This window comes from Vulpes vulpes, chromosome 1 (genome assembly GCF_048418805.1).
Source record: "Vulpes vulpes isolate BD-2025 chromosome 1, VulVul3, whole genome shotgun sequence".
Taxonomy (NCBI): domain Eukaryota; kingdom Metazoa; phylum Chordata; class Mammalia; order Carnivora; family Canidae; genus Vulpes; species Vulpes vulpes.
The window spans coordinates 10,058,330-10,084,300 of record NC_132780.1 but is presented as its reverse complement, the minus strand read 5'-3'; the positions used below and the strand labels follow the sequence as shown (position 1 = coordinate 10,084,300).

The 25,971-nt window shown below is 47.4% G+C and overlaps 1 protein-coding gene and 1 non-coding gene across 5 annotated transcripts in view; both read right to left on the bottom strand.

Annotated features, from left to right (window-relative positions):
• Positions 1-269: 269 nt before the first annotated feature.
• HNRNPUL1 (heterogeneous nuclear ribonucleoprotein U like 1) overlaps positions 270-25,971 on the bottom strand; it is a 36,716-nt gene continuing 11,014 nt past the window's right edge. For all 4 annotated transcript variants that reach the window (XM_026009981.2, XM_072753401.1, XM_026009980.2 and 1 more), the window contains exons 5-15: positions 25,157-25,296; positions 23,152-23,251; positions 21,598-21,710; positions 16,892-17,158; positions 15,610-15,732; positions 15,383-15,511; positions 5,815-5,983; positions 4,938-5,222; positions 3,642-3,931; positions 2,055-2,246; positions 270-1,459 (exon numbers count right to left, since the gene is read on the bottom strand). In XM_026009981.2, the coding sequence (XP_025865766.1) occupies positions 1,343-1,459; positions 2,055-2,246; positions 3,642-3,931; positions 4,938-5,222; positions 5,815-5,983; positions 15,383-15,511; positions 15,610-15,732; positions 16,892-17,158; positions 21,598-21,710; positions 23,152-23,251; positions 25,157-25,296 (1,925 nt within the window). In that variant the 3' untranslated portion in view covers positions 270-1,342. The remainder of the gene's footprint in view (positions 1,460-2,054; positions 2,247-3,641; positions 3,932-4,937; positions 5,223-5,814; positions 5,984-15,382; positions 15,512-15,609; positions 15,733-16,891; positions 17,159-21,597; positions 21,711-23,151; positions 23,252-25,156; positions 25,297-25,971) is intronic.
• On the bottom strand, positions 6,505-6,612 carry LOC112928580 (U6 spliceosomal RNA). The gene has a single exon (XR_003236754.2). It is a non-coding gene; the product is annotated as a U6 spliceosomal RNA (small nuclear RNA).

The following is a 25,971-nucleotide window of genomic DNA, read 5'->3' as shown; positions in this document are numbered from 1 at the left end:
ACCAGAAGTGGAACCACTTTAAAATGAACTAGTGGATTTTAAACTGAGAGCCCCAGGTTTAAGGGGGGGCATCCCCAGCACCAAAAACAGGGCCAGGCACAGGCATCCCTCAGTAGGTGTTTAATGGATGAGTAAATAATGTCCCCTTGAAAAGGTCCCACCCCAATTAAAGGCCAACTGCAGTAACACTTCAGGGTTTCAACCCTGCTTCCTTCCTGCTAGGAGGTGCCATGTCGTTTATTGAAAGAAAACAAAACAAAGCAAACACATTTCTTAATAAGTGCAGTTTGTTAAAATCCTGTTAAAACATACGGGTCAAGGGGGGAGTAAAAATAATCAGAGGATCATTGTAGGAAAAACCTTTAGGTCTGGCACCTGGGAGACCTCTGGAGAGGAGGCGGTGGGAGAAATTTCATGTTCTGAAGGGAAGGAGCCCCCCCCTAACCTCCCCTTCTTCCCTCTCACCCGCTTAATCCCACCAGAAACTACCAAGACGCCCGGAATAAAAGGTTTCAAGTTCAATAGTCACACTCTCTCCAAATACAAAAAGCAGTTACAATTCAACTCAACACAGAAGCTTGTGTGCAAGGTTACGGGAAACTGAGACATCGTATAAAAAGTTAGGTTAAAGATGATTCTGTGGTTTTGTTTTGTGTGTATTTTGTTTTGTTTTGAGGGTGTGGCTCTTCCTCAGTCACCTGAACTCAGCAAAGAAATGGTTATCCTGATGAAATATCAACAGCCACAGTAAAAACAGATATTCTAAAAATTAAAAAAAAAAAAAAAAAGCATAATTACCAAAAAATATCTGTCACTGCTTCCTCCCTCCACATTTTACTTTTTAAACTTGTGGGGTTTTTTTTTTTTTTTAAAGTTTTTGATTTTTTTTTTTTTTTTAATCCTGAAAAGTAGACAGTAAAACAGCTCCTGGAAGAATGTACAACCAACTGCATGAGGGTCTGGAAGCTGAGGGGCTGGAGCAGGGCTGGGAGAGGAGGGCAGAAGGGCCCCCCCTCAGCCACTGTAGCCTCACTGTATGACCAAGGGGGGTATGTGTCTTTAGTCAAAAATGAGGAAGGGAAGAGGAGGAAGAGGAAGAGGGGGAGGAAGAAGGTAAGGGGACAAACAGAAAATAAAAGGTCATTGTTGCCTGTTTGAATCCAGAGAAAAATGCCCAGCCCTGTGTTGGGGAAGAAGCCCCTCAGAGGGGAGGCAGTGGGCTGAAAGGAGGCAGCCCTGGGATGACCCGTCCCCCAGCACCACAGGACCCAGGGTGGGTAGACGAGGGGGCCGAGGTGGGCGCTGGTGGAGGAAGCCGGCAGGGGCCTCCAGAGCACACTGGCTACTGTGTGCTCGTGCCTCCCTGTGTGTTCCCGGAGTAGCTCCCGTAGTCGTAGTTCCCGTAGTATGGTGGCCATTGGCCCTGGTTCTGATAGTACTGGTTCCACTGCTGAGCATACTGGAGAGAGAAACCAAGAGCACCAGGTTGTCCTTACCTAGGTCCACATATGGCTGCTGCTTTGACCCCACTCTCACCAAGGGCAGAGATGAGCGTGCTGACGATAGCCAACACACGGGTCCCCTGACAGAGAAATCAAGGTCCCTTGGGATGACATGTGACTGACCTAATGCCACATCGCTGGGGAGTCAGGGGCTACAGCCCAGACCTCCTGGCCTGCCAACCTAATGTCCTTCCAGGTGTAGGTAGATACCATATTCAAAACAGTAACAGGTATGATGGTCTAGCATCAACCAAGGGAATGGACACTGGCCATGGTGCTGAAGCAGGATTTGGAGGCCTCTACTATGCCATTTGCTGGCTTTACTGGGGAGAAGAGGTTCAGATACAGTTATTTATTAGCAGCCAGTGCAGAAGTGTTGACCAAATGAAATGGCTACATCAGATGAATGCCAGCTCAAGGCCAGTCCATCTTTGCAGCAGGAATAAATAGGGACTCCAATCACGGAATACACATTCATGTGGGTCCCCCAAAAGTCTCTCTATATGCACCCGCCCCCCAAGTCCCAGACTCCCTCCCGAGTCTGGCACCTACCTGCTGATACTGGTTATAGCTGGGCTGAGGGTAGGTCTGTGCAGTGGGAGGCGGTGGTGGGGTGTAGGGAGCCGGGTTGTAGCCGCCATAGCTCCCATAGTTGTAGGCAGGTGGTGGTGGAGGTGGAGGTGGTGGAGCTGTGTAGCCCTGGCTGTAACCTCCCTGGTTGTAGGGTGGCTGGCTGTAACTCGGCTGGAAAATAGGGGGGAAAACCAGGGCTCTGTGAAATAGCTCAGCTGGGATGGAGAAAGGACCTTTATAAGCAGTGGGCCACAAAGGAACTTCCCTGGTGGAGGTTATTTGAAGGCTGAGGAAATGGGTCAGCTCTGTGACGTGCTGAGACAGGGTAGGAGGTAGGGTTGTGTTTTGGGCTCTACTCCCAGCTCTAAGACCCTGGGGGAGCAAGGCAGAAGCATCTTCTGAAATTCCACTGCTTCCCCGCCCCGTAAAATGATAATTACAACAGAACTACCCCTTCAGATTTCCTTGTGTATTCAGTAAGCCTGAGTGTACAAGCCACTGGCTACTCTATAAATGGTGGTAGTTGTTTGGGAAGGTCTGCTGAGAAAAGTAGTAGCAATTTCCCAAGTGCTTCCCACGTGCAGATGGTATCATTAACCCATCTAATCCCCCCATCAACTCTGTGGGGCAGGTTCTACTAGCTTCACTTTACAGAGAAAGAAGCCGAAGCTCAGGGAAGGAAATTACTGAGCTCAAGTCACACAGTAAAAAGAGGTGGAGCAGGGACTCAGCCTCTGGTCTGTCTAGTTCCAGAGTCTTACCCACAAAGTTGTAATACCACCCATCCCTTGCAACAAACCTCGAAAATGAGTTCTACTAACAGCTCTAGTCCTTCATGAAAAAAATGAGGTCCACCGAGGTTAAACTGTTTGTGCAAGGTTATAGAACCAAGATGTTGTGGGGCTGGGGTTTGAATCTGTGCCTTCCCATCCTGTTCTAGGAAATATTCTGGTTAGACCAGGACTGGGAGCCATTCATCTGTCTCTTGGCAGCTGTTCTCAGGCCTGGCATCTGAAAGACACTCACGAAACAGCTATGGACTGTTCTGGTTAACAGGGGCCTGTGCATTCCAGAGCCCAAGCACCGGCTTTTGGAGAACTGGAACCAAGCCAGAAGCTGCTCCAGAGTGAAGCTCTCAGGGCCCAGGGCAAGACTTAGGGTCTGTCCCAAACTTAGGGTCTGTCTCCATATGCTGGAGATAAGGGGGTTGGCTCCTTCCTCCAACTTAGGGAAAAGGAAACCCAATCAAGTACTTCCTCCAGGATTTAGCAGAGGCTACACCACCACGAGAAATTTACTTGCTGGAGCAACCAATGCTCACAGCACACAACCCTAAGGGGTTGGGAAAATGGGTAGGTTCCCAATTTATCTGGGTTTGGAAGGAACATCTAGTCTAGGGTCCGTCACAGTCAAAAGCACTGCCAGGAAGAAGGGCAGGGTTGGAGGGAAAAGCAGAGAGCCATCTTGGCTGAGCACATGTTGGCCATTCCCCAGGTCCACCTCCTTTGGCCTATGCGCGCGCGCACACGCGCACACACACACACACACACACACGTGTTCTCTCACCTGTGGAGGGCTATAGCTGCTGACAGTGGGGGTGCTGGTATTGGCGCTTGAGCCAGGGATGTTGCTATTCTTGTTGTAGCTGCTGGCCCCTGGTGGGTTCCGAGCAGGGCTGTAGCTGGGCGGTGGCGGCGGCTGCTGGGGTGGCGGCTGCGGTGGTGGCGGCTGCTGGGGTGGTGGCTGTTGCTGGGGAGCCCGGTTGTAGCTGCCTCGGTTGTTGGAGTTGTTGTTATCCCGGCTGTTATTACCCCAGCGGTTCTGGTTGTAGCCACCACCTCCGCTGCGGTTGAAGCCTGTATCGGAGAAGCCAGGGAAAGGTCCGGTCGCTCCGAACCCTCAGACCCCCAGGCTCCTCCCCACCGCCGTGCAGCCTTAATAACTCAGTCATCGCTATCTGCAGACAGGCTTGTCTTGCCCACTAGACTGTGAGCTTGGGACCAGGGCTGTTTGGGTTTCTACTGTGTCCCCAGCAACTCGATGGCTGTTGAACCAATCAGAAGGGGTGGTCAGGAAGAGGGAAACTAAGTACCGAGGACACAGCCGGTCTCTCCTGAGTCATTGAACAGATGTGGCTGGGCCCAGAATCCTTCCCCCTGCCAGCTCCAACAGGTTTCTGGACCTCAGCTTAGCCACTGGTTTTGGGAAGCCTTTCCTGAGCTCCCTCCCAGGCTGGATCAGGTATCAGTCAAGCCCACACTAACCCTGATCTTTGCCACTCGGCCCAGAATCCTTCTGGACTGTCACTACAGGCTGATGTGTCTGTCTGGGTCATGGCTGTGTCCCCAGAATCATCTAGCATAACACGGAAACAGAGTTGGGCATGCTACTTAGATCATCATACACTTTGCTTCAGAGACAGCAGAACTTAGTGACAGAAAGCCTGGGCTTTGGACCACTTGGTCCCATCTCTGGATTTAGCTGGGCAAATTAACCTTTTTCAGCCCACTTCTCTATTTAACACCTAGTACCCAAAACAGTCTTAACATTGATCTTGTACTAGGTCCTGACCTGGAACCCAATCCTGGCAATAAACTCATGGTCAAATGGAAGGGAAGATTCACCAATGACACTAGAGTGACCTGCAAAGGGGTATGGGCTTCAGGAGCAATGCCCAGGGGAAGCAAGACAGCAGGAGAGTTCCCCTGAGGGCCCAGAATTGGACTTGCTGTGGTTCTCCACCAGAATTCAGCCCATAGCTAGTCCTACAGAAATCTCATCTATTGACTGAGTAAGCAGTCACAAAGCCCAACCCTGCTCTGGGAGCCAAAAGCGGAGAGAGCCCTGTTTAAGATGTCTCACCTCCTCGGTAGTTGCCTCCTCCACCACTACCACCCCCTCGGTTCTGGAAGCCTCCTCGGTTGCCCCCTGGTGGGCCTCTGTTGTCATAGCGCTGGAAGCCTCCACCACCGCCTCGGCCACGGAAGCCACCACCTCCACGGTTGTCAAAGCGCTTTTCAGGGGGTGGCCCAGCCTTGCGACCTTCCTCATTGTACTGCCTCACCAGCTTGTCTGCTTCTTCCCGCTGCAGCTCAATGAACAGCACCTCATCCAGGAAGTCCCCGACGTCTGGCAATGTGAAGTTGGCTAGGAAGAAGGCAGGGCCCCAGAGGGAAGAGAGGTCATTATCTTCTGAGGTCTGGTCCCCTACACCCCCAGGACACTGTCCTGCCAGAAGGGAGATGGCAGAGGGGATGAGAAGTGAGTAACAAAGTGAGAAGAGTCTCAATCTTTCTGACAATGACCAAGAGTTAACAAAGACCCTCCTCTCTTCTGAAGAGGTGGCTAAGTGCCACCAAATTTAAACACTCCTTCCAGCCTCCCCAGGAGGTGGGCCAGGCACGTGGAACCAGCATTCTTATTTCTACAGAGGAGGAGACTGAAGCCTGCTTAGTACCCCATGGTGGTATTGAGTGCGGGGCTCTCACTATCTTTTCCCACACATCTTCTCCCTCATCCTGCCCCAGCCCCAACTAGTCTGAAAATTGTGCTACAAGATTGCCAGCAGCTCTTCCATTCACAGCTGCACCAGACAGGGAAGGGCAGAACAGGAGTAAGGGAAGAATGGACAAGATCAAAAAAGGAATAAGCCAGGAGCTGGGGAGGAAGGGACTGCAGAAGGAGCTTTTCTCTGGAGGAGCCTGATGTGCTGGCCCCCTGGGAGCGGCTCATCTCCTACCTTTCATTTCTAGGACCGCGTGATCTGGGACATCCTTTCCTTCCTCGTCGGTTCGCTTTATTGTTCGATCTTTTAGGTCCTCATCAGTGGGACAAATTACAATGGCTTTGCGCTGGAAGCCTTCAAATGGTCTCATTTTTCGTCTCTGGGCTGACCCATAAACATTTGTCTACGGGGAGATAACAGAAGAGGCAAGAGATGGTACATTACAACTTGGGCTTTTTCTTCTGTCAGGTATTATGTAGACCAGGATTTGAGAAAGAATGATAGTTCTCCTAAGCAGAAAAACTCAGGAAACTGCTCTTTTTACTGCTCTTAATATTCTTGAGCCGGTCCTCAGAAAATGGGACTTGGGAAAGCGGCTGCTGACAGCTGCTGATAGCTGCTGACAGGACATGGGGAGGTTCCCAATGGTTAGGCTTTTAACTCCTATCTGTTCTTGGTACGCCACTTCATACCCTCTCCCCAATTCCAAAGAAACACAGGCTCATGGTAAAAACTTCAGAGGAATAAGAATTTACTGTAAGAATCCCTTTATTCGCTTACTGCCATTCCTCCTTCCCAGAGATGACCCGAATTGAATTTATGTATTTCTAGAAAGATCTGTATGAATTTTTTTCTTTCTTAAAGCATTTACTTTGAGATATGATGGAAAAATCTTAGAGGTACACATGGGAAATTGCTCATAGTTAAAATATGGAACGCTTCACGAATCTGCGTGTCATCCTCAAGCAGGGGCCATGGTAATTTTCTTTGTATCGTTCCAATTTTATTTTAGTGTATGTGCTGTTGAAATCAGCACAGATTTGTGATTTTTAAGATTTTATTTATTCTAAGAATAAATAAATTTAAGAATAAACTTTATTTATTCTATTTTAAGATTTATTTTTTATTTTTTATTTATTCTGAGACACAGAGAGAGAGGCAGAGTCCTAGGCAGAAGGAAAAGCAGGCTCCTTGTAGGGAGCCCAATATGGGACTTGATCCCTGCACCCGGGATCATGCCCTGAGCTGAAGGCAGACGCCAAACTGCTGAGCCATCCAAGCATCCCGATGTGTGTGATTTTTTAATACAAGTGGAATCATGCTACATACTCTCTGGAAGGCTTTTTTCACTTAATGTTTCTCTAACGTTTTTCTGTGCCAGTGTTCTCTTTTAATGGCTACATAATATTTACAGAATGGTTGCCATAATTAACCAGCCCCTTCTGACAGTTTTGTGGACTGTTGTCATCAACACTGTGGTTCTTTTATTCCCCTAGTCCTTCTCTAAAGCCATCAGGCTTACCCACAGGCTTCTACCCAGAGAGCGGGACAAGGCAACAGCCCATGCTTTTTCACAAGTGCAGTTTTGCTGCTAACGTTCTGTTCCCTTCCTCTAGGTGATGCACAGGTGTGTCCTGGGCTGGTGCTGGCACAACGTGGTGCTCTAGAACACACCTGACCAAGAGTAGCAGTTGCCAACAGCTTCCATTTACTGAGTACCTTCTATGTGCTCTTTGAACTGAGACCCAGACCTGTGGCACCCCAGGGCTCACAGATTCAGCCTGTACACCCAAATCACCTGGATGCTACTGGAAAAGAGAATAGCCCTAATGTCACTCAGGAATTACCAAACTCGTTTCTGGAGACGGGACCCAGGCACCATACAGGTATCCTCCCTATCCAAACTTAAGACACTGAAGAGAATTAGGAGTCCTGAGGAATACCTGCTTTTGAACAACTTTTAGTGGCTCTGAAAGGGACTCAAGGGAAAAGCCCTTGAGGGGCAGGTACCAAGAGACACAAAAAATACTGTATTTCCATCCTGATAGGGTGGAAAAGCCCAGGCTCAAGTCCTAGTTTGGCCATTAACTCACTCTGGCCAGTCCTTATAGTTGCTTCATCTGTAAATCAGATGAAATGCCTCCCTGCCAGGGCTGCTAAAGACTGAGCGGAAAAGGATAATAGAACAACTGCCCCAAACACAATTAAGACCTTGAGTGGGGTTTCTGAGGCAGCCTCCAGCATGGGAGCTGTCTTGATAGAGGCAGGCAGTGTGTGTGGGGGTGGCTTGGCATATCCCAACTCTAACCTAAGTCAGAGTGTGGTCAGGTCACACCCCTATGGCCCTGGGTGAACAAGTTCCACTCAACCTACTTGTCTGTAAAATCAACAGACTTTGCATTTAATGAGTCTCAAGCCCTGAAAGGGGAAAATAGTAAGAATGTCATATGGTCACTATTAAGACTTCAGGAATTCATGTTGAGTAAAAGTCCTTGGTTAGCCCAGGGCCTGGCTCACAGCCAACATTCAACAAATGGGAGCCACTGTTGTTATGGCTGTTACTGGGGAGGGAGGTATGCCATGGTTAGTCTCACTGTAAAGTAAACGTGAAGTGATCCAGACTAGGGGAATATCAAGTTAATAGTGACTTCCCATCAGAAAGGCAGGGACAGAGGGACGACGCCTGGGTGGCTCAGCAGTTGAGAATCTGCCTTCAGCTCAGGGCATGATCCTCGAGTCTGGGATCAAGTCTCGCATCGGGTTCCCTGCATGGAGCCTGCTTCTCCCTCTGCCTGTATCTCTGCCTCTCTCTCTGTGTCTCTCATGAATAAACAAAATCTTAAAAAGAAAGAAAAAAAAAGGAAAGGCAGGGACAGGGGCCCCTGGGTGGCTCAGTTGGTTAAGCATCTGACTCTCGGTTTTGGCTCAGGCCGTGATCTCAGAGTCGTGGGTCTGAGTCCTGAGTCAGGCTCTGTGCTCAGCATGAAGTGGGCTTGGGATTCTCTCTCTCCCTCACCCTGCTCATACTCTAAAAGGCAGGTACAGTGAGACAGGGTAGAAAGAACACAGGCTTTGGGGAAGAAGCTGGGGTTTGAAATCCCAGCTGTGCCTTCTACTATTTGTGAGACTGTAGACAAGTCACCTAATTAGCCTGTGTCTCAAATTTCTTCATCTGAAAGAGAGGGATCAGATCTTCATCCTCTTGGCTCTGATGAGGATTTGCAGATGTGAGTGTCTGGCATGTGGCAAGGAGGGGGCAGGGAAAGTTCCAAGTCAACACACATAGGGTGGATCTGAAAATATGGCCAATAGGACTGACACTGTCCCAGGAGAGGCTTCCCAATGGAAAGGACCAAGGAAAGTTAAATTAGAAGAAAAGACAAGACACAAGAGATCCTCTCCCAAGGCACAAGGAAGAGGATACTGGGCTGTAGGTCGGCCAGAGGCCAAGGACCCCAGTGCACATCTGCTGGAAGATCTGGGCTGTGGGTGCAGCTATTCTCTAAACCAATCAGACCCTTGATCCTGACACACAACAGGCAGGGATGTTCTTCCCTGTGCCCCAGGGAAAATGTTCCACCCTTCAAGGAGAGGGAGGAGGATAGTCTATGCTGCAAGCACACACCCATGCTGGGATCTGGGCCCTGAAGACTGGCCCCTGGAGAGGTCGTGGGCCACAAGTGGTTAAGAGGCACATCAGGTTACAGAGGAAAAGTCCCTCTTCCCACTGCTCTTCCTGGACTCATTCCTAAAAGCAAAACAAGGTGGCATCTGATCATAACAAGATAGAATTTGGCCTCCTCCAGCTAAATAATGAGGTTTTCTCCTGGCACAAAAGCCAGAGTGACTGTGGCTCCAGACCATTCTGTGGACAACCCATTCCACGGTTCTTGCCCATAAGAAATGATCCTATTTTGACTGCCTCAAACCCCAAGGACAGGGATAAACACCTCCTGGAGATTTTCCAAGGGCAGACCTGCCCTGTAAATGTGCTGATGAGGGGGCAGAAAATAGAAGCAATGTGGTCAAGAAGGCTAGTCCTTGAAGCTTCATGGGAGTGGGAGGAGTGGGGGTGGAGTACACTGGACTCCTAATAATAGTCAGCCCCTATCCTGGGAAGTGGCTAGACTCTGAGGGATGGGTCCTCAGACACTCTGGAACGGAGGTACTGAGAACACACTTGGCGAGTGTTTTTAAGAGTGTCTCTCCCTCCCCTTATTCCTGGTCTTGGGGAAGGGAAGAAGAGAGTCTGAACCAGGCCAGCAGAAATCCAAATGTTTGGCTTCCTGGAGGAAAGGGAGTTAGCTGCTGGTGGCTGTTGCTACAGCAAACACAGTGAGGTCAGAGCCCTTAGGTTGGCCCAGCAATGCTATGGTCACTGGGGGCTGCTGGTGGCTGTTGCTAGGAGACCAGCACAACAGCTAGGTCAGCTCTTCCAGCTGTGTGGGATCCCTCTGCCCAGCTCCTGCTTCTCCCAGTCCCACCCTGCTTAGAGATGCTGACTCTAAGAAGGTCTGGGGCTGTGTTCCCTGGCTCCCCAGCTATCCTCAATCCCCAGCGAAGTGGGCCAAAGGACAGGAATTGAGTTTCTCCAAGAAGTTCTGTGGGCAGTTCTGGTGTATGATGGTCTGGGGGAATGAGGGAGAAATACAGTAGCAGAAATAACTACGGCTGTGAGAGTCCCACTGTCTCCTGTCCAGAGCTTAGTAGGGTCAGGCTGGCCATGACAGGAACCTGGCTGGACCCAAGAGGAGCACATTTAAAGCCGGTGACAAAGTCAGTGACAAAAGAACGCTGGGCTTGGAGGTAAACCCAGTGGAAGGAACCACAAATGGAGAAGAGAACTGTCTGGAATTGTCAACAATGCAACAGGCTGAGGCTCTGGGAATGGGGAAGGTGAGAAGTGAAACACCTCCCTCTCTACAACAACTGCCATCAAGAGGCGGTTTACTCTGGACCTCTCCTCTTAGCTCTAGGTTTCTGTCTCACGGGAAGGCATGGCACTCATCAACGGGGATGCAAAGCAGGACTAGGACTAATACCACAGGTTCTGATGACTGAGACAGGGTTGGCAATGCTGTCACATCCAGTTCTGCTTCTGATTACTACTGCCTGGCCTGGCTCTGTGCTGTGAGAGCCCTAAGAGAACTCATTGCCTGCAGCCCTCAACTCTGGGGAATGGTTTAGGGCCCTCATACATGGCCCTGCAGAGGCCTTCTCAAAGCCTTCAGGAGAGTTCCTGCCCCTGCTCTGCACCATCTCAAAGCTCTATGGTAGGCCAGCGGCAGACCAGGCGGGAACTCATTCCAGAGGCTTTCCATGGGTAAGAAAGGGCCCTAAAGAGCACTTGAGGCAATGTGGCCTCCTACTTCTCTGTTCACCTTTAGCCATGTCCCTCTCTGATGAAAACATGATCCTGGTTCCCCACTGCCCTCAGGACAAAGTCTCAACTCCTTTTATCATCGTCCATGTCCTGGCCAGGCACCCCATTTCCAGACAGCTTTCCTAATTTTCCACCATAGACCCCACCATTCTTGGCTGTGATTTTTCTGGGAGGTCAGCTGAAACCTGTTCTACCAGTAAACTGACTACATTACTTCAAATAGGTTCCTTTCTCTGATGAGGCCTCAGCGTCCCCCCCCCAATCCAGCTATTTTTTTTCTTGTCCTCCTCAGATGTCCCACAGCTCTAACACCCCCATATCAAGAGGACTGAAATCATCATGATATATAGGTCCAGGCTCCAACACACCTGAGAGAGACAGCCTGGGATAGGGGCTGGGATTCTGGCCAAAGGCAGAATTCTGGCTCACATAGCCTCTTTCTCCTTCCCTCTAAGGATGAGCATTTCTGAGGCCAACCTCGGGAGAGCCAAATGTGGGGAGGTCTGACCACTTAGAAAAAATCAGAGGGGAAAAGGAAAAGATAGCCCTAGGCTAAAATTGTAGGGATTTTGCCGGCAGTACGGTCTCTGCTCTGGGAGTTCTATCTAGCTCAGGATTCAGCTATACATCGGACTTATCCCTCACTGTTGAAGTTGGTGGAGTGGGAAGTGCCAGCATCTGGCCAGGGTTCTGCTCTGAATCTTACATCCTACCTCCACGGTTTTCTGGAACCCACTTCTGGGGCTTAAGCCCACAATAGGTCAAACCACCGGCTTCAGACCTCTTCTGAGGCCTGAATAATCTATAGCTTCAGGCCCCTATTCAATCCTCCAATCTGTGGTTAATCAGAGAACTCTCCTGTTCCTCCTTCAGAGTTTAGGTTATTTTGCCTATCTGTTGGCTTGGGTCACTTGACTTGACCTGCAGGTCCCTCCACCAGGAGGCCAGCAGCCCTGAAGAGTACAGGTGCACCTGGTACAGCCCTGGACCCTGTCCCTGAACAAGCTAGCACAAACCAAGAAGGCCAACAGTGAGTCTTTTCAGAGCTCAGCTGTTCTGTGCCTGGCTGAGATGCTGGGGGCTTGACTTCCAGGGAAAGCCCACCTTGAAATGTTGAATACATTAAATATTGAAGACATTAAAGACCATTTTCCCCTAGGATTATAATCCTTCTCCACTGGGCCACATATTTGAAATGGGTTTCACAAATGATTTAATTAGGAAACGGAGGAAAGGAAAAAAATAAAAAAAAAAAAAAAGGGCAAGGATTCTTGGGTATCCAAACAAGGAATCCTCAGGGTGCAGCTCTCTATTTTTCAGGACCCGGAGTCACACTGAGGTCAAGGTGGACTACACTTTCAAAATACCCCAAGTATGTGGCAAAGTGAGGCCTGTTTAAAAAACATAGTCTTTGGGGCACCTGGCTGGGTTAGTTGGTAGAGCATGTAACTCTTGATCTTGGGGTTATAGGTTTGAGCCCTGCCTTGGGTGTAGAAGAATGAAATTAAAAAAAAAAAAAAAAAAGAAAGAAAGAAAAATAAAAGACAAAGTCTTTTAAAGGGGGAAAAGGCTGGCTATATGCATCATGAATGGGGCTGAGCTGGGACAGTAACCTTGGGTGGCCCTTAGACTATCCTGTGCTCAACTGTGTTTTTTTTCATTAGCTCAATGACTTATTTTTTTTATTTTTTTAAATTTTTAAAAAAATTTTTTTTAATTTTTAATTTTTTTTTCAATGACTTATTTTTATCAAAGTTTAGTATTATAGGATCATGTCTTTTTTTTTTTTTAATTTTATTTATTTATTCATGAGGGACACAGACACAGGCAGAGGAAGAAACACGCTCCTCTCAGGGAGTCTGATATGGGACTCAATCCCTAGATCCAGGATCAGGCCCTGAGCCAAAGGCAGACGCAACCACTGAACCACCCAGGTGTCTCATTTCTTGTGTTCTTTACAAATGGGAGTCTTCAGGGCTCAATCTTATGATTGCAGCATTGCTCACTGGATGAAAATACACCTTTCAGGTCCATCTTTTAGAAAAGCAACATCTAGGGTGAATCTCACATGTCCACCATCATGTAAGAGAGCCAAAGGTGTGGCATAGCCTTGGCCAACTTTTAAGGTTTTGTTGTATGGGGTTTCATCAGCAAACCACATATTTCCACTCAACACTTAACTTCTCAGGATCTTTTAATTTGTCTACCATAAAAAACTATCACCAGCTAATAGCTTCTTTTTATCTTTAAAAACTAATTTCTCATTGGGGCACCTGTGTGGCTTAGTTGGTTAAGTGTCTGACTCTTGATGGCAGCTCAGGTCATGATGTCAAGGTCGTGAGATCAAGCCCCACACTCAGCAGGCATAGTTGGCTGCTGTTGGCTCAGTTGGCTTCTCTCTCCCCACTCCTCTCCCTCTGCCCCTCCCCCAACTTGTGTGCCCTCTCTATAATAAATAGATCTTCAAAAAAATTATTTAGGGGAACCCTGGGTGGCTCAGTGGTTGAGCGTTTGCCTTAGGCACAGGGCGTGATCCCAGAGTCCCAGGACCGAGTCCCACATCAGGCTCCCTGCATGGAGCCTGCTTCTCCCTCTGCCTATGTCTCTGCTTCTCTCTGTGTGTGTGTCTCTCATGAATAAATAAATAAAATCTTAAATAAATAAATAAATAATAAAAATAAAAAAATTACTTAAAAAAACCTAGTTTCTTACTATGTGCTCTTTTCAAATGCTGGCTATGAGACTTCATTTCTTCCACTGTACACTTCAACTTACTGGTTTATTATGAAAAGAATGTAACTCGAGAACAGCTAGGTGGAAGATATATAGGGCAAGATATAGGGAATGAGCACAGAAATTCTGTGCTTTCTGGGCACCACTCTCCCCAAATCTCCGTGTGTCCACAAGCCCAATCTGGAGTTCCTGCTCAATTGTTTTTGTAGAAGATGCTCACTCCTACACAAAGCCAACTTGGTTCCCTGGAGTTTCCAACCACCCTTCTGACAAGCCTACCCCCACCAGCTCCACCCTCATCAAGAATTCTTTGAATTCATGGTAATCAAGTATCCAGGGCTACATGTATGGAAGGCACTCCAGTAAGGGCTGGGGTGGGGTAGGGGTGGGGGGGTGCTACTCGTATTTGCACTCACAGATTTTTAAGAAAGCCCGTGCACAAGGTTAAGGGGAGCAGAGGCTTGTTCAGAGATCCCAAAATATAGGATCTTCTACTTGAGACAGCCTTTAGGACAGTATCAAGAAGGACGTCTCAAGGCGCCCAACCTAAGGAATTCATTACTCTGAGAAAGGGATCCCTAACCATGTTTGGGTCACTCATTCTTTTGAGAATGCTGAAAGCCATGAACAATCTTCCTATCCTAACTCAAAACTGTCCAGTTTTTTTTTTTTTTTTTTTTAAAGATTTTATTCATTTATTCAGAGATGCAGAGAGAGAGAGAGGCAGAGACACAGGCAGGGGGAGAAGTAGGCTCCATGCAGAGAGCCCAACCTGGGACTCGATCCAGGGTCTCCAGGATCACGCCCTGGGCTGCAGGCGGTACTAAACCGCTGCGCCACCGGGACTGCCCATGTCCAGTTTTTTTTTTTAAAGGACATATCTCTGCTTGCATACAAAATTATGGTTTAATTTCAAAGGTTCTTAGATTGCCTGATGCTAAGAACCTTCTTCATAACTGGTAGAAAATACATACTTAGGTATGTATCCAACAGTCATAAAAACAGGTTAACAGGGCAGCCTGGGTGGCTCAGTGGTTTAGCGCCTTCAGCCCAGGGTGTGATCCTGGAGATCTGGGATCGAGTCCCATATTGGGCTCCCTGCATGGAGCCTGCTTCGCCCTCTGCCCGTGTCTCTGCCTCTTCCTCTCTGCGTCTCTCATGAATAAATAAAATCTTTAAAAACAAACAAAAACCAGGCTAACAGAAGCTAGGACATACCTATTTTGTAGAGCAATTAACAACAATCTCCAGCTACTATGTGCCAAAACGTGTGTTACGTGGGCACCATTATGATCTCTCCCAACCAGGACACTGAGATTTGAAGGATGAAGCCAGCTGCCCACAGGCACTCAGCTGGGAAGTAGCACAGCTTGGATTTAAGCCGAGGTTTGTCCAGCTCAGAAAACCATGTCCCTTCCATTTCACTAAATAGCTCTTACCTGATGATGTTCTTTGGGCTGCTGAGAGCCTGAGCTACATCTGGATCATGACCTCAGACCTTACCCACAGACTGGGCTCAGACAACTATGCTAAGAGTCTGGGACTGTGTCATCATGTATGGCTGACTCCCTGATCAGCACTGCAGTCCCAGACATTCTGGAGAAAAAAAATAAAAGGACCAGAGAATTCTGAGGCACTCAACAGACCCCTTCCCTTTCCTGGGACATGATGGTCACCAGTAAATACCTGATCTAGAATGTAGTTGCGTTTTTTGCGTGCGGCGATCTGGATGAGGCGGTTGAGGCACTGCGTGGCCTGCTGGATCAGGACATCCCAGCGGCCAGCATAGTTCCGCTGCCGGCGTAGGCCCATCACCTGCAGGCAGAGGGTGGTGAAACGCTGGGTGGTCCTGGCTGCCAGGCAGCATTTGAGGGGTGGGAAGTGGTTACAAAGAAACAAGGAACCATGCTTACCCGCATTTTATCCATGATGGCATTGGTACCCAGAATGTTGTACTTCTTGGAGGGGTTGGAAGCTGCATGTTTGATGGCCCATGTGGTCTTACCGGCAGCAGGCAGGCCCACCATCATCAGAATCTACAAGAATGGGACAGAGTGACACTGCAGCAGTAGCAGCAGGTGGTATGGCAGCCTGGCACCACCTTCACTCACTGGTGACCTCAAGGGTAACTCTAAACCTCATGGCTGCCTCCAGAAAACAGAAGCAATAATACTGTCTACCTCACAGTGCTGCTGTTGAGATTCAAAGACATGAGGGGTCAGATGCTTAACAGAAGGCCTCACATGGGGAGAGCACAAAATCACGTATTATTATCATGAATATTTACGTTTTTGTTCAGGCAGGATTAAGTGGCTACTGACAGGGAAAAGCCCAGAGAGGGTCATGCACTGCGAATGGCACATGTAATGGCCGTGAGTAGTGGTACAACCTTCCTGGAGTCTGAGAAAGGGACAGACTATACACAGGAGTACAAGCATGGCATTTATTTATTTAGTACATTTAGAATTTGCCAAACACTAGATACAACTTAAATGCCCACCAAGAGGGGAATGATTCGTTTGTAAGGCCATTAAAAATGAGATTTTAAAAAGGGGTTCATGTAATAGGATAAAGCTGACAAAATAATATTGAGTGAAAAAGGCGGATATCAAAATGCTTATACTTTACAATCTCAATTATAAGTGTGTGTGTATAAAACAGGCACCCAGCACAGCAAAAAGGACAGCATAAACTTGAAAACTCTATCGGTGAACTTATTTGCAGACAGTGGAATTACTGGATACTAATCTTCATGTTTAGTGTTGTTTTTTTGGAATAAACATAAAATCACTTATGTATCTGAGGAAACATTATTTTGAGAGCAAAGCTCGCCAGTACAGCTTCTGCAGCCAAATCACCCCCAAGATCAACTGTCATTTTTTGTTCCTGGACAGTCTTGGACTCCCTGAAAATGCAGTGTGGAAGAAGCCACATGACAACTTCCTTGGGAACCCTTCCAAGATTTAGGTCTCTTAGCTCAGCCCCTCCCCTCTTCAGCCCAAGCCCCACCTACCACCCTCACCTCTCTCTCCTAGTTCTGGGAAGCCTGGAGGGAGAGGTCCCTGGCCCCACAGTTACTCCTTCAAGAGAGGCTGTGCCCCTTTCATCACCTGGCTGCCGTGTCTCCCCTCTGCCTTGGCAGCGGACGTGGCTCTTGAGTGGTGGCCTCCAATTCGGTCTTCCAGTCCCACTCACCTCACACTCTGCCTTGCTCTTTGGTCCAACAGTGCCCCGGATCCGCTCACTCAGGGGAAGGTGCTGGATAAAGGTGAAGCCTGGGAGAACGGAACAGTAGGGCTCTGCCCGCTGCCCGAAGTTGAACTCCACGGCACAATTCTTCACCAGGACATGAGGGTAGAGGGCCTGACCCCCCAAGGCTTCCTTCTGGATTCGGAAGGCAATGCCCATCCACTTCCCATTCTTGGTGAAGGAAAGTTCCACATCATTTCCACATTCAAAGTCCTAGGAGAAAAAGCCAAAGGAAGATAACTGGCAACGCTCTGGCTTTAGGCATTAGGAGCCAAAGCTGGGTGGGAGCAGACACAGGGAGTGGAAACCTAGCCGCCTGCCCACATCTAAGGGCCTCCCTCCCCCAGCACAGATACATGAAGCACCACCAGGGAACCGCTGAGAAAGTGCAACCAAAGCCCTCCTTGCCCCCAAACCCAGGGGATGTGACATGTGTCCTATTAGGAAGTGCCAAGTCTTGTGCCGAGCTTGAGATAATCGTGAAGGAAAAGACGATTCTGTCTCTCCTCAAGCCCAGTCAGGGCAATCTGCGAAGAGAACAGATGGAAAGCAAGCCACAACAGGGCCTTCTGAGTCTAGCCCAGCTCTACACATGCACTCATGTTTGTTCAACACATGTTGCACAGCTCCTGCTCTTCCTTATGCACACGTCTATGGTGACCTGGGCCTGACAGAGCTCGGGGCCTAGTGGGGAATCAGACAAGAACACCATCCTGATTCGGTAAGAGCACCTATCTGGGAGCAAAATTCTTGGAGGAAACCTGTAAGCCAAGTCCTGAACAATACATGGAAACGAGCCAAGTCTTCGGTGGAAGGAGAGTGTCCTACAGAGAAGTGTGGCTTGTTTATAAATCTGATGGTGAGAGAACAAAGGGTCAGCCTGGCTAAAGCATAAAAGATGAGGGAGAAGTAACTTCAGGTGCAGCGGGAAAGTCAGGTATATCTGTTCATTCAACAACTACGGAGTTCTTGTGGAGCAGCTGGAGCTTAGAACTTAGTGGTTCAGACCGTTTGGGAAGGCAGGCTGTTTTAGCTCTCCTATTTACACACTGTGTGACCCTGGGGTTTCATCTGCAGCTTCCCTGTCAAACAAGGGTGGGGTGGGGTGACAAGATTTTATGTTGCAAAGGGTTGTTCTGAGGATTAAGTGGGTCAATAGGAGCAATGATGCCAGGCATCATGGGCTGCCCTCAGTGTTGTGAGGGGCTCTCAATCACCTCAGGAGTGTGGACTCCATGCTGATGGCAGAGCAGAGCCCCTGACCTTTTTCGAACAGGGAATGGTCTGTCAAAGTGGTTTCAAAATGATCACTCTGGGTGCAGGGTAAAGGTTTACATTTAAGAGAGACTCAAAACTTGTCATCAGATGCCAGACTAAAGCCAAGTACAAGGTCAGGTTCCTGATATAAAAGTCCAAGATGTGATATTCCTTCCCTCCTTGATGGGGAGGCCACCTTGGGACTTGTCCTTTAAGAAGGGGTGAGGATCCGTTTCCCTAAGTAGCTTCCTCACCACTGTCCTCAGTGCTCACAGGACACAGCTCTATATAGTGCTTACCTGTTCATCTCTAAGTGCTCACAGAGGTCAAGGCCATGCAGAGTAGACACACAAACATCTGCCAGAGTGAATCCTGCCCAATCCCTGCAGCAGGATCCTTGCCATATCTTCCTACCTGAGCAAGAGTGGCCCAGGTCCCCACTGCTCCACCATGGAGATGAACATCCGGGGGAGGGGGTCAGCCTTCCTTAAGGTCATCAGCTTTACTAAGGAAATTTACCATATTGTACAGAAACCAGCTCCCTCAACTGACAATCTACCACTGCTGGGGCCACCTGTCCAAGAGGCAAGTGTGGTCCTGTCACTCCTGCTAGAATACATGGTGCTGGTCCAGGGTCTCAAACCTCAAAGTCATCATGCCCAGTGTTATTCAGAGCCCATCAGTTTTGCAGCCTCATCTCTCACACCTCCTTGTGTTGTCCCTAAGACTCCCAGTACATTACTCCTTACGGTCTGCTGAAATGGGTTATCTTATTCTCACTGCCTGGCAGCCATTTTGTCCTGTGTTTTGTGACTGTTGAGAACTCAAGATCTAACACAAACGGGCTCCCCTTGGCTTCCCTCAGGCCACTGGTTTTCACACATCCTCCAACCCCTCACCCCAAGCCTTTTAAAAAGTTATGGCACCCTTTGAAAAAAAGGAAACTGGGCATAGAATCTTAAAAACAGAAGTAGAGGGGTCCCTGGCTGAATGATCTAGCTGCAGTAAGAGTCAAGGCCTATAGTTCTAAAATGGCACAGACTCAGAGCCTCATGCTCAGATGGGAGACAGTATGGGGGATGCTGCCCTAACATGCTGGTGACATGTTAAACTGGCACAGCCTCTTTGGAGCATGGTCTTGGTGGCAGTGATCAAAAATTAAAAACCCACCTCTGACCCAGAAATTACACTTTCAGAAATAAACACTTCAGGTGGATTCCCACAAGAACGCAAAGATGTATATACAAATCACTTAACACAGCACTGCCAACTGTGCTCCAATGGGGAAGTGGGAGAGACTATGGGACAGAGGAGATCCAAGTGTGGAAACACAAAAAGATCCTCAAGATACTCTGATAAGTGGGAAAAGGAAAACCTGTCACTGCAGCATTGACTACCCCAGCAAACAGCTTCCCCAGCCATCGCGACAGGAGATTGGCTAAATTAATGCAGGGTAAACTGGTGCCTGTGCCAGAATATTAGGCACCACCTAATAAAAAAGAAACTAATCAAATGCCAACTAATGGAGAACTGATTGTGTGAATATGGTAGGTCCACACAATGACTGCAAACTATGTGAAAGAACAAAAAGTCTTCTAGGTAGTGACAAAAAAAAATATCTCTAAGATAATTAAGCAAAAACAATGTAGAATAACAGGTATGCTATGCTATCTTTTGCACAAAAGAAAAATGACAATCATCTTTCTTGTATTTGGATACAGAAATCCTAAGATTGGTGGGTTCCTGTGAGGGGAGGGGGTATGTGAACAATGGGCAGAAGGGGAAGGTCTGCAGAAGACTTTGCACTGCGTATCTTTTGATATATCTCTCTTGATATCTTTGGAAGCCATATGAACTCATTAACTATTCAAAAATGTTTTTAACTGAGCTGGAGCTATACTATCTGTGTGGAGAAGGAAAGACAGCCAAGATTGACTGTTAAATGGGGAAAAAATGCAAGGTTTAGAGCAGTTTATAGAGCATAAATGTGGTGAATTTTTAATGAAGAAAACATGTTTTTTATTAAAATGATAATGAGGTCATGAAAAACAAAAGAAAACTGATAAACTATTTCAAACTAAAAAAAAGCTTTGAGAATGCAATCCGTGATCCTGGACTGGATCCTGGACGAGGAACAAAATTGCTCTAAGGATACTGTTGGGACAACTGACAAAATTTAATGCGGCCTGTGGAGTAGATAATAGCATTACATCAATGTTAAATTTGATAACTATTGTGGTTAAGACAGCAGCTTTATTCTTAGGAAATGCAGGCTGAAGGATTAAAAACTAAAGACATGAGATAGGCAACCTACTCTCAAGTAGACCAGATACAAATCAGACACATATGCATATATGTTTAAGAAATGGTAAAGGCAAATTGGCAAATGTTATAATCTGGGCAGGACTGAGATTTCTTAGGACTTTTGAGTTTGAAATCATTTTAAAGTGAGAATGAGGAAAAACAAAACAGTACATGGATACAAGTAAGAGGGAGGGAGGAGAACAAGACCAAGAGGAAGCACCAGGTAGCCACCCCACCTGAGGTCTTGTGACACGCTCTACAATGTCTAGAACACCTAATGATAAAAACGTTAAGTAATATTTACTGAACACTTAATATGCTCCAGGCATTGTTAGAAGTATTTCTAAAGAATTGGCTTACTGACCCTACACACAATTCTGAGGTAGGGGTCGACTCTCGTTGAAAGCATGCTGAAATACTTGGGGAGTTATTTGGGAGGGGGGCTGCCCAGGGCTGAATGGACAAGCAGAATTAGGTCTAGTGAGTCTGGCCCCACAGCTGGCAGCCATAGTGTACAGCAAAGTCAAGGGTCAGTCACTGTTCTCAGGGACTGAAGTTGGACTGCAGGGGAGCCGCACTCTATCTTGTTCTGTTTTGCATCTACTCCCACCACCATCCTTCTAGAAAACAGTGCACTGTGGGAAGTCTGGCTCCACCAGTGTGATATGAAGGAAGGGAGAGGTCTGGGAATGAGAGGATGCGACAGTGGGGCGAGAGCCAACAGCACTGCCCTTGAGAGCAGGTAGGGTATTCCACAGCAAAGAAAGAAAAGAAATCCTCAGTTTGTTCAGAAAATGTCCCTTTGGTATCTAGGATTGGAGGAAAGGCTACACACATCTGATGTCCCCAAACCTCTCCAAGGTGCCATCTGACAGCTTCGCACAGAAGACCAGAGAAAGGAGAATGGCAGCACCTTGCCCAAAAAGCCAGCCAGCATTCCAGTTTGGTAAAGAGAGACAAAAAGCTGTAAGCAAAAGACGCTGGACACGAGGCAGACGATGGACAGAGGTATTCTAAGAAAGAAGCCTACGGGTCTGGCTGATAGGACCAACATTTGGTTCTGCCCCCTCCCACAGGCTGCCGGGACTCACCGCAAAGCAGCCAATCACATCGTTCTCTGCAAACTTGTCTCCATAGTTCTCAAACCGGCTGTTGGTGGACTTCTTCCCAGTGCCTCCGTAGCCATAGGAGAAAGGCTCTTCACCTGATGGAACAAACAGGCAAAGGCTGGTTAAGACTGCCAATGGGAGGAGGAGTGAGATCCTGAGGGCCCTGCCTGACACCTGGGTTGTATGGAAATCATTGGCCAGGAACCCAAGGCGCATCCTGCCAGAAAAGCAGGAACCAACAGGTATGAATTCCAAGCCCAGTGCTTCAACATACCAGCTGCTGGCCCTGGACATCTGACCGTTCTGGGTTTTGAATCTTTACCTGTATCAACTACCCACCGCTTACACCCAAAAACCAAGAGAGAGAGGGAAATCAAGAGGACATAGGCATCTGAAGTAAAAAGTGTGAATATCTATCCAAATGAAACTATGCACTCCTTCTTACCTAACATTTCTACATTTAAGGGTCAGTCTTAAGTGAATGGTCAGATCATCACACAAGGATGGCTCAAGAGTTTAACAGAAAAAAATTGTAACCAACTTACACGATCCACAAAACACTTAATAAGTAAGTGACACAACTATAAAATGGAAAATTGTGTAGTGGTCAAGCAGCTCTACTTATTTACAAAAATATGCCTGGCATCTATTAAGTAGGAAAAAGAAACCAGGCTATGAGATAGTACACATAGTGTGACCCAGTTTGAGATATACAAAGAACAAAAGAACTGGTCAGAAGACTGTAGATAAAAATGTTAACATTGGTTGTTATCTCACAGTTTTGGGAGGATTTTCATTCCCCACCCCCCCTTCCATGTGGCCTGAATTCTTACAAAGAGCACGTACTACTTTCATAATCAGAATGTTTTTATGACCAAAGCAAAAGGTCTCAGCAATAGTCATTGAAATCAGCCACCCGGGGCCAGGATGTCACTTGAGGCCTGGAGGCCTGTTAAACATTCAAAACCTCTCAATGGTCAGCCCCCGCCTCTCTCTGCCAACCAGCCCCCTGCTTCCTCTTTTACTCTGGGTTTGGCTTTGCACAGAAAACCCCAGACAGAATCAAACAGGGCTTGAGGAACTTCTTTTCAGCATGGTTTGAGGACAGAAGACAACTGATTTTTCTAAAGAAAGGGATCAGGGATGCCTGGGTGGCTCAGTGGTTGAGCCTGCCTTTGGCTCAGGGTGTGATCCCAGAGTCCTGGGACTGAGTCCCACACTGGGTTCCTCACAGGAAGCCTGCTTCTCTCTCTGCTTATGTCTCTGCCTCTCTGTCTCTCATGAATAAATAAATAAAATCTTTAAGAAAGAAAAGGATCAGACTTCTGAAGAGAACTTTGGACCCTCTCCTAAAGATGAATACATTTTTCATAGAAAAGTTAAGATGACTGTAGTCCTTTCAGTTGAATCTTATATGCCTGAAGACAGGCAGGTGTTCCACCCCAGGCTAGCTGTGTTCTGAGTCCCACGCTGGGAAGAGGAGCTTAGGGAGCTTGAGAATCCACTCTCTGGCCTGCTAGGCTGACCTCCCCTTACCCAGCTGTGTGCTGCAAGAGTCCAGGGACCAGCCGATGCGGACAACATGTGGGTCGGGCTCTGTGGAAGGAAGGTGCTTCACGGAGATTTCCTCATTGATCTGGGGACAAAGAATTAGAGGACTCAGAACTGATGCTCAGAGACTTGCAGGTTATAAGGCAATACAAGAGAGAAGCATGCAGGCATTAAAAATTAGAAGTGGCTTCTGTTGCTGGGGAAAAGGTGTTGAGGCTGCTCAGAAGGGCCTGAAAGCAGAGCCACTGAAGGGCTCAGGAAGTATAGGGCCACAGAGATAGGCATTTCAAAGTACAGTAATTTTTTTAAATTTTAACATGCTGTGTGGGAAACGGGGACTCTCATATTTAGTGTAGAAGGATAAATTGGCACCATGTTCTTGGAGGGCAATTTAGCAACCTCTATCAAAACTGCAAATGCATATGCTCTATAACCCAGCAATTCAACTTCCAGTTTACTCTACAGATGCACCCATAGGTGTATGTATGACCACACCCCCCACACACAAATATTCAATGTGATACTATTTATATGAAAAACAACCACCCCCCTCAAACCATCAGTAAGGCACTGCCACGTTACAGCACATCCATGCCACAGAATAGGTGAAGCAGCCAGAGAATGAACCAGGGCTAAGGGATCGGTATGGAACATGTTGTCCAAGACACAGTACTAAGTACAAGAAGCAGAAAGAATGAACCTCGCCTCTGACTTACCTTACAGGTTAGACTGCCTAACACCTACACCTATGTGTATTAATTGGTAGCTTCTGTAAAGTTACTCTACTTTGCTACCTTTTGGATGCACGTTTTCCACATTTTGACATGTCCAAATCAGGGCAGATCTTATAATTGATGTGGTAAGACAGCACTCTGGCAGTTTTACTGACAAGTGTTTCTGAGCGGTAAACAAAACAATGTGCAACTCACAACTGACAGACTTAGTCAATAAAAAATGGTATCAGTGTCAACTCGCCCCTCTTAAAAAAGGGGGAAGAACAGTGCCCGTTTCATGATGGTATCTTGGGGATTAATGCAGATGTCCATGTAAAGGGCCCAGCACCATTATCTAGTGCATGTCAATGGTTCTGTAAATATTAGTGATTCTAAACAAGTTTGGATAAATAAAGGACGTGCAAGAAATTGTTAACACGTATTTTCTCTGGAAAGTAGAGTAGGGACTGGGAGGGTTTGAGTCTAACTTCTGTTTTTTTTTTGTTTGTTTGTTTTTATTTTTAACCCTACACTCTTCTGTGCTGTCTCAATTTCATTGAACATAAGAACATATTGTTTTCCTAAATATAACCTGTCACACACCATGGGAGACGATGGCAGAGGATTGCCTGGTAGCAGGACTGTTCTTTGCCCAGGTCTCCTTCTGGCCTCTCTCTAAGGGCCCACTTACATTCTTTCTAGCTCATTTTTTCTTCCAAACAACTCTTTTTACCAGTTTTACAACCAGTCATCCCTAGTAAGGTTGGCTGTATAATACCTGGATCAAATCCTACTGAGGGAAAAAAAAAAAAAAAATCCCACCAAGGAAAGATCAGCTCAATGAGGTAATGTATGATTGGCTTGTCTTCCCAATGGGACATTTAGCAATGGCATAACTCTCTAGAGTCCACCATGCTTTTTTTTGCTTTGACATGCAGTCTATGCTCTATTAAATCTCTTTTTATAATAATGGCTCTGACCAGGCAGCCCCCGTGGCGCAGTGGTTTAGCGCCGCTTGCAGCCTGAGGTGTGATCCTGGAGACCCAGGATCAAGTCTCACGTCGGGCTCCCTGCATGGAGCCTGCTTCTCCCTTTGCCTATGTCTCTGCCTCTCTCTCTCTCTCTTTCTCTCTCTCTGCATGTCTCTATGAATAAATCAGTAAAATCTTAAAAAAAAATAATAATAATAATGGCTCTGACCAAAGTACCTAATGACAGGCTCATTCTAAAGGATGGACATGCTTTCTGTACCTAACCTGTCTGTTCCTCCCACTCACCTTCATCTCGAAACACACACGGCCTCTTCTGACTCCGTAGCTGGCACGGGCTCCTGACCACAGGTAGGCAAAGCCCTCAATTGTGAGAGGATAGCCACTACTCCGGTCTCGTGCCACTTTGAAGTGGAGATCGCAGTTATCTGTGGAGGAAAAAGCCAGGAGTCGGCTGATATTTTAAAGATCCAAGAAAGGGATAGGCACAGGCACAGGCAAAGGTAAGTCCTCCGAAAGTGTTAACCAGAGTACACAAGTAGACATAGTATGGTTCATGACAAACCAACACCAGCCAGCCATTCTCCCATTTAGTAGCAAGGCTCCAGACTACTTCAAACTGGCCTGCACAGGATCAAAGCTGCCATTAGACATAGGAACTGGGCTCTCCATCTGGTGAGGCCAAAGATGGCCATTAGGTGAACCCCTAGAAGTTGTACACAAATGCACTTTGCAGGAAGGAATGTACATTTGATAGGAAGAGTACCTAACATGTTCAAAGAATTTTAGCATTAAAAAAAAAAAAAAGGCTGATCTCACAGCCATACACTTTAACCATTTCTCCATGCTAATGCAATCAGTTTGGGAGCCAGATTCCTGCTGCCAACAGCTACACAAACATCTGACCTGGATCTACACTTGCCACTCGGGCACCACTGTCCAAGTATACTGCAGGCTCCCACCTCCTTTGCAGGCCTCAGACTCTCCTGCTGGAGCTCTGATTCTTCCCATTCTTTAAGGAGCCAGTCAGACCTCCAAGAAAGTCCTTCCTGACCATCCCATCCAGCAGGCTGCCTTTTTTTTTTTTTTAAAGGCTGCAAGTT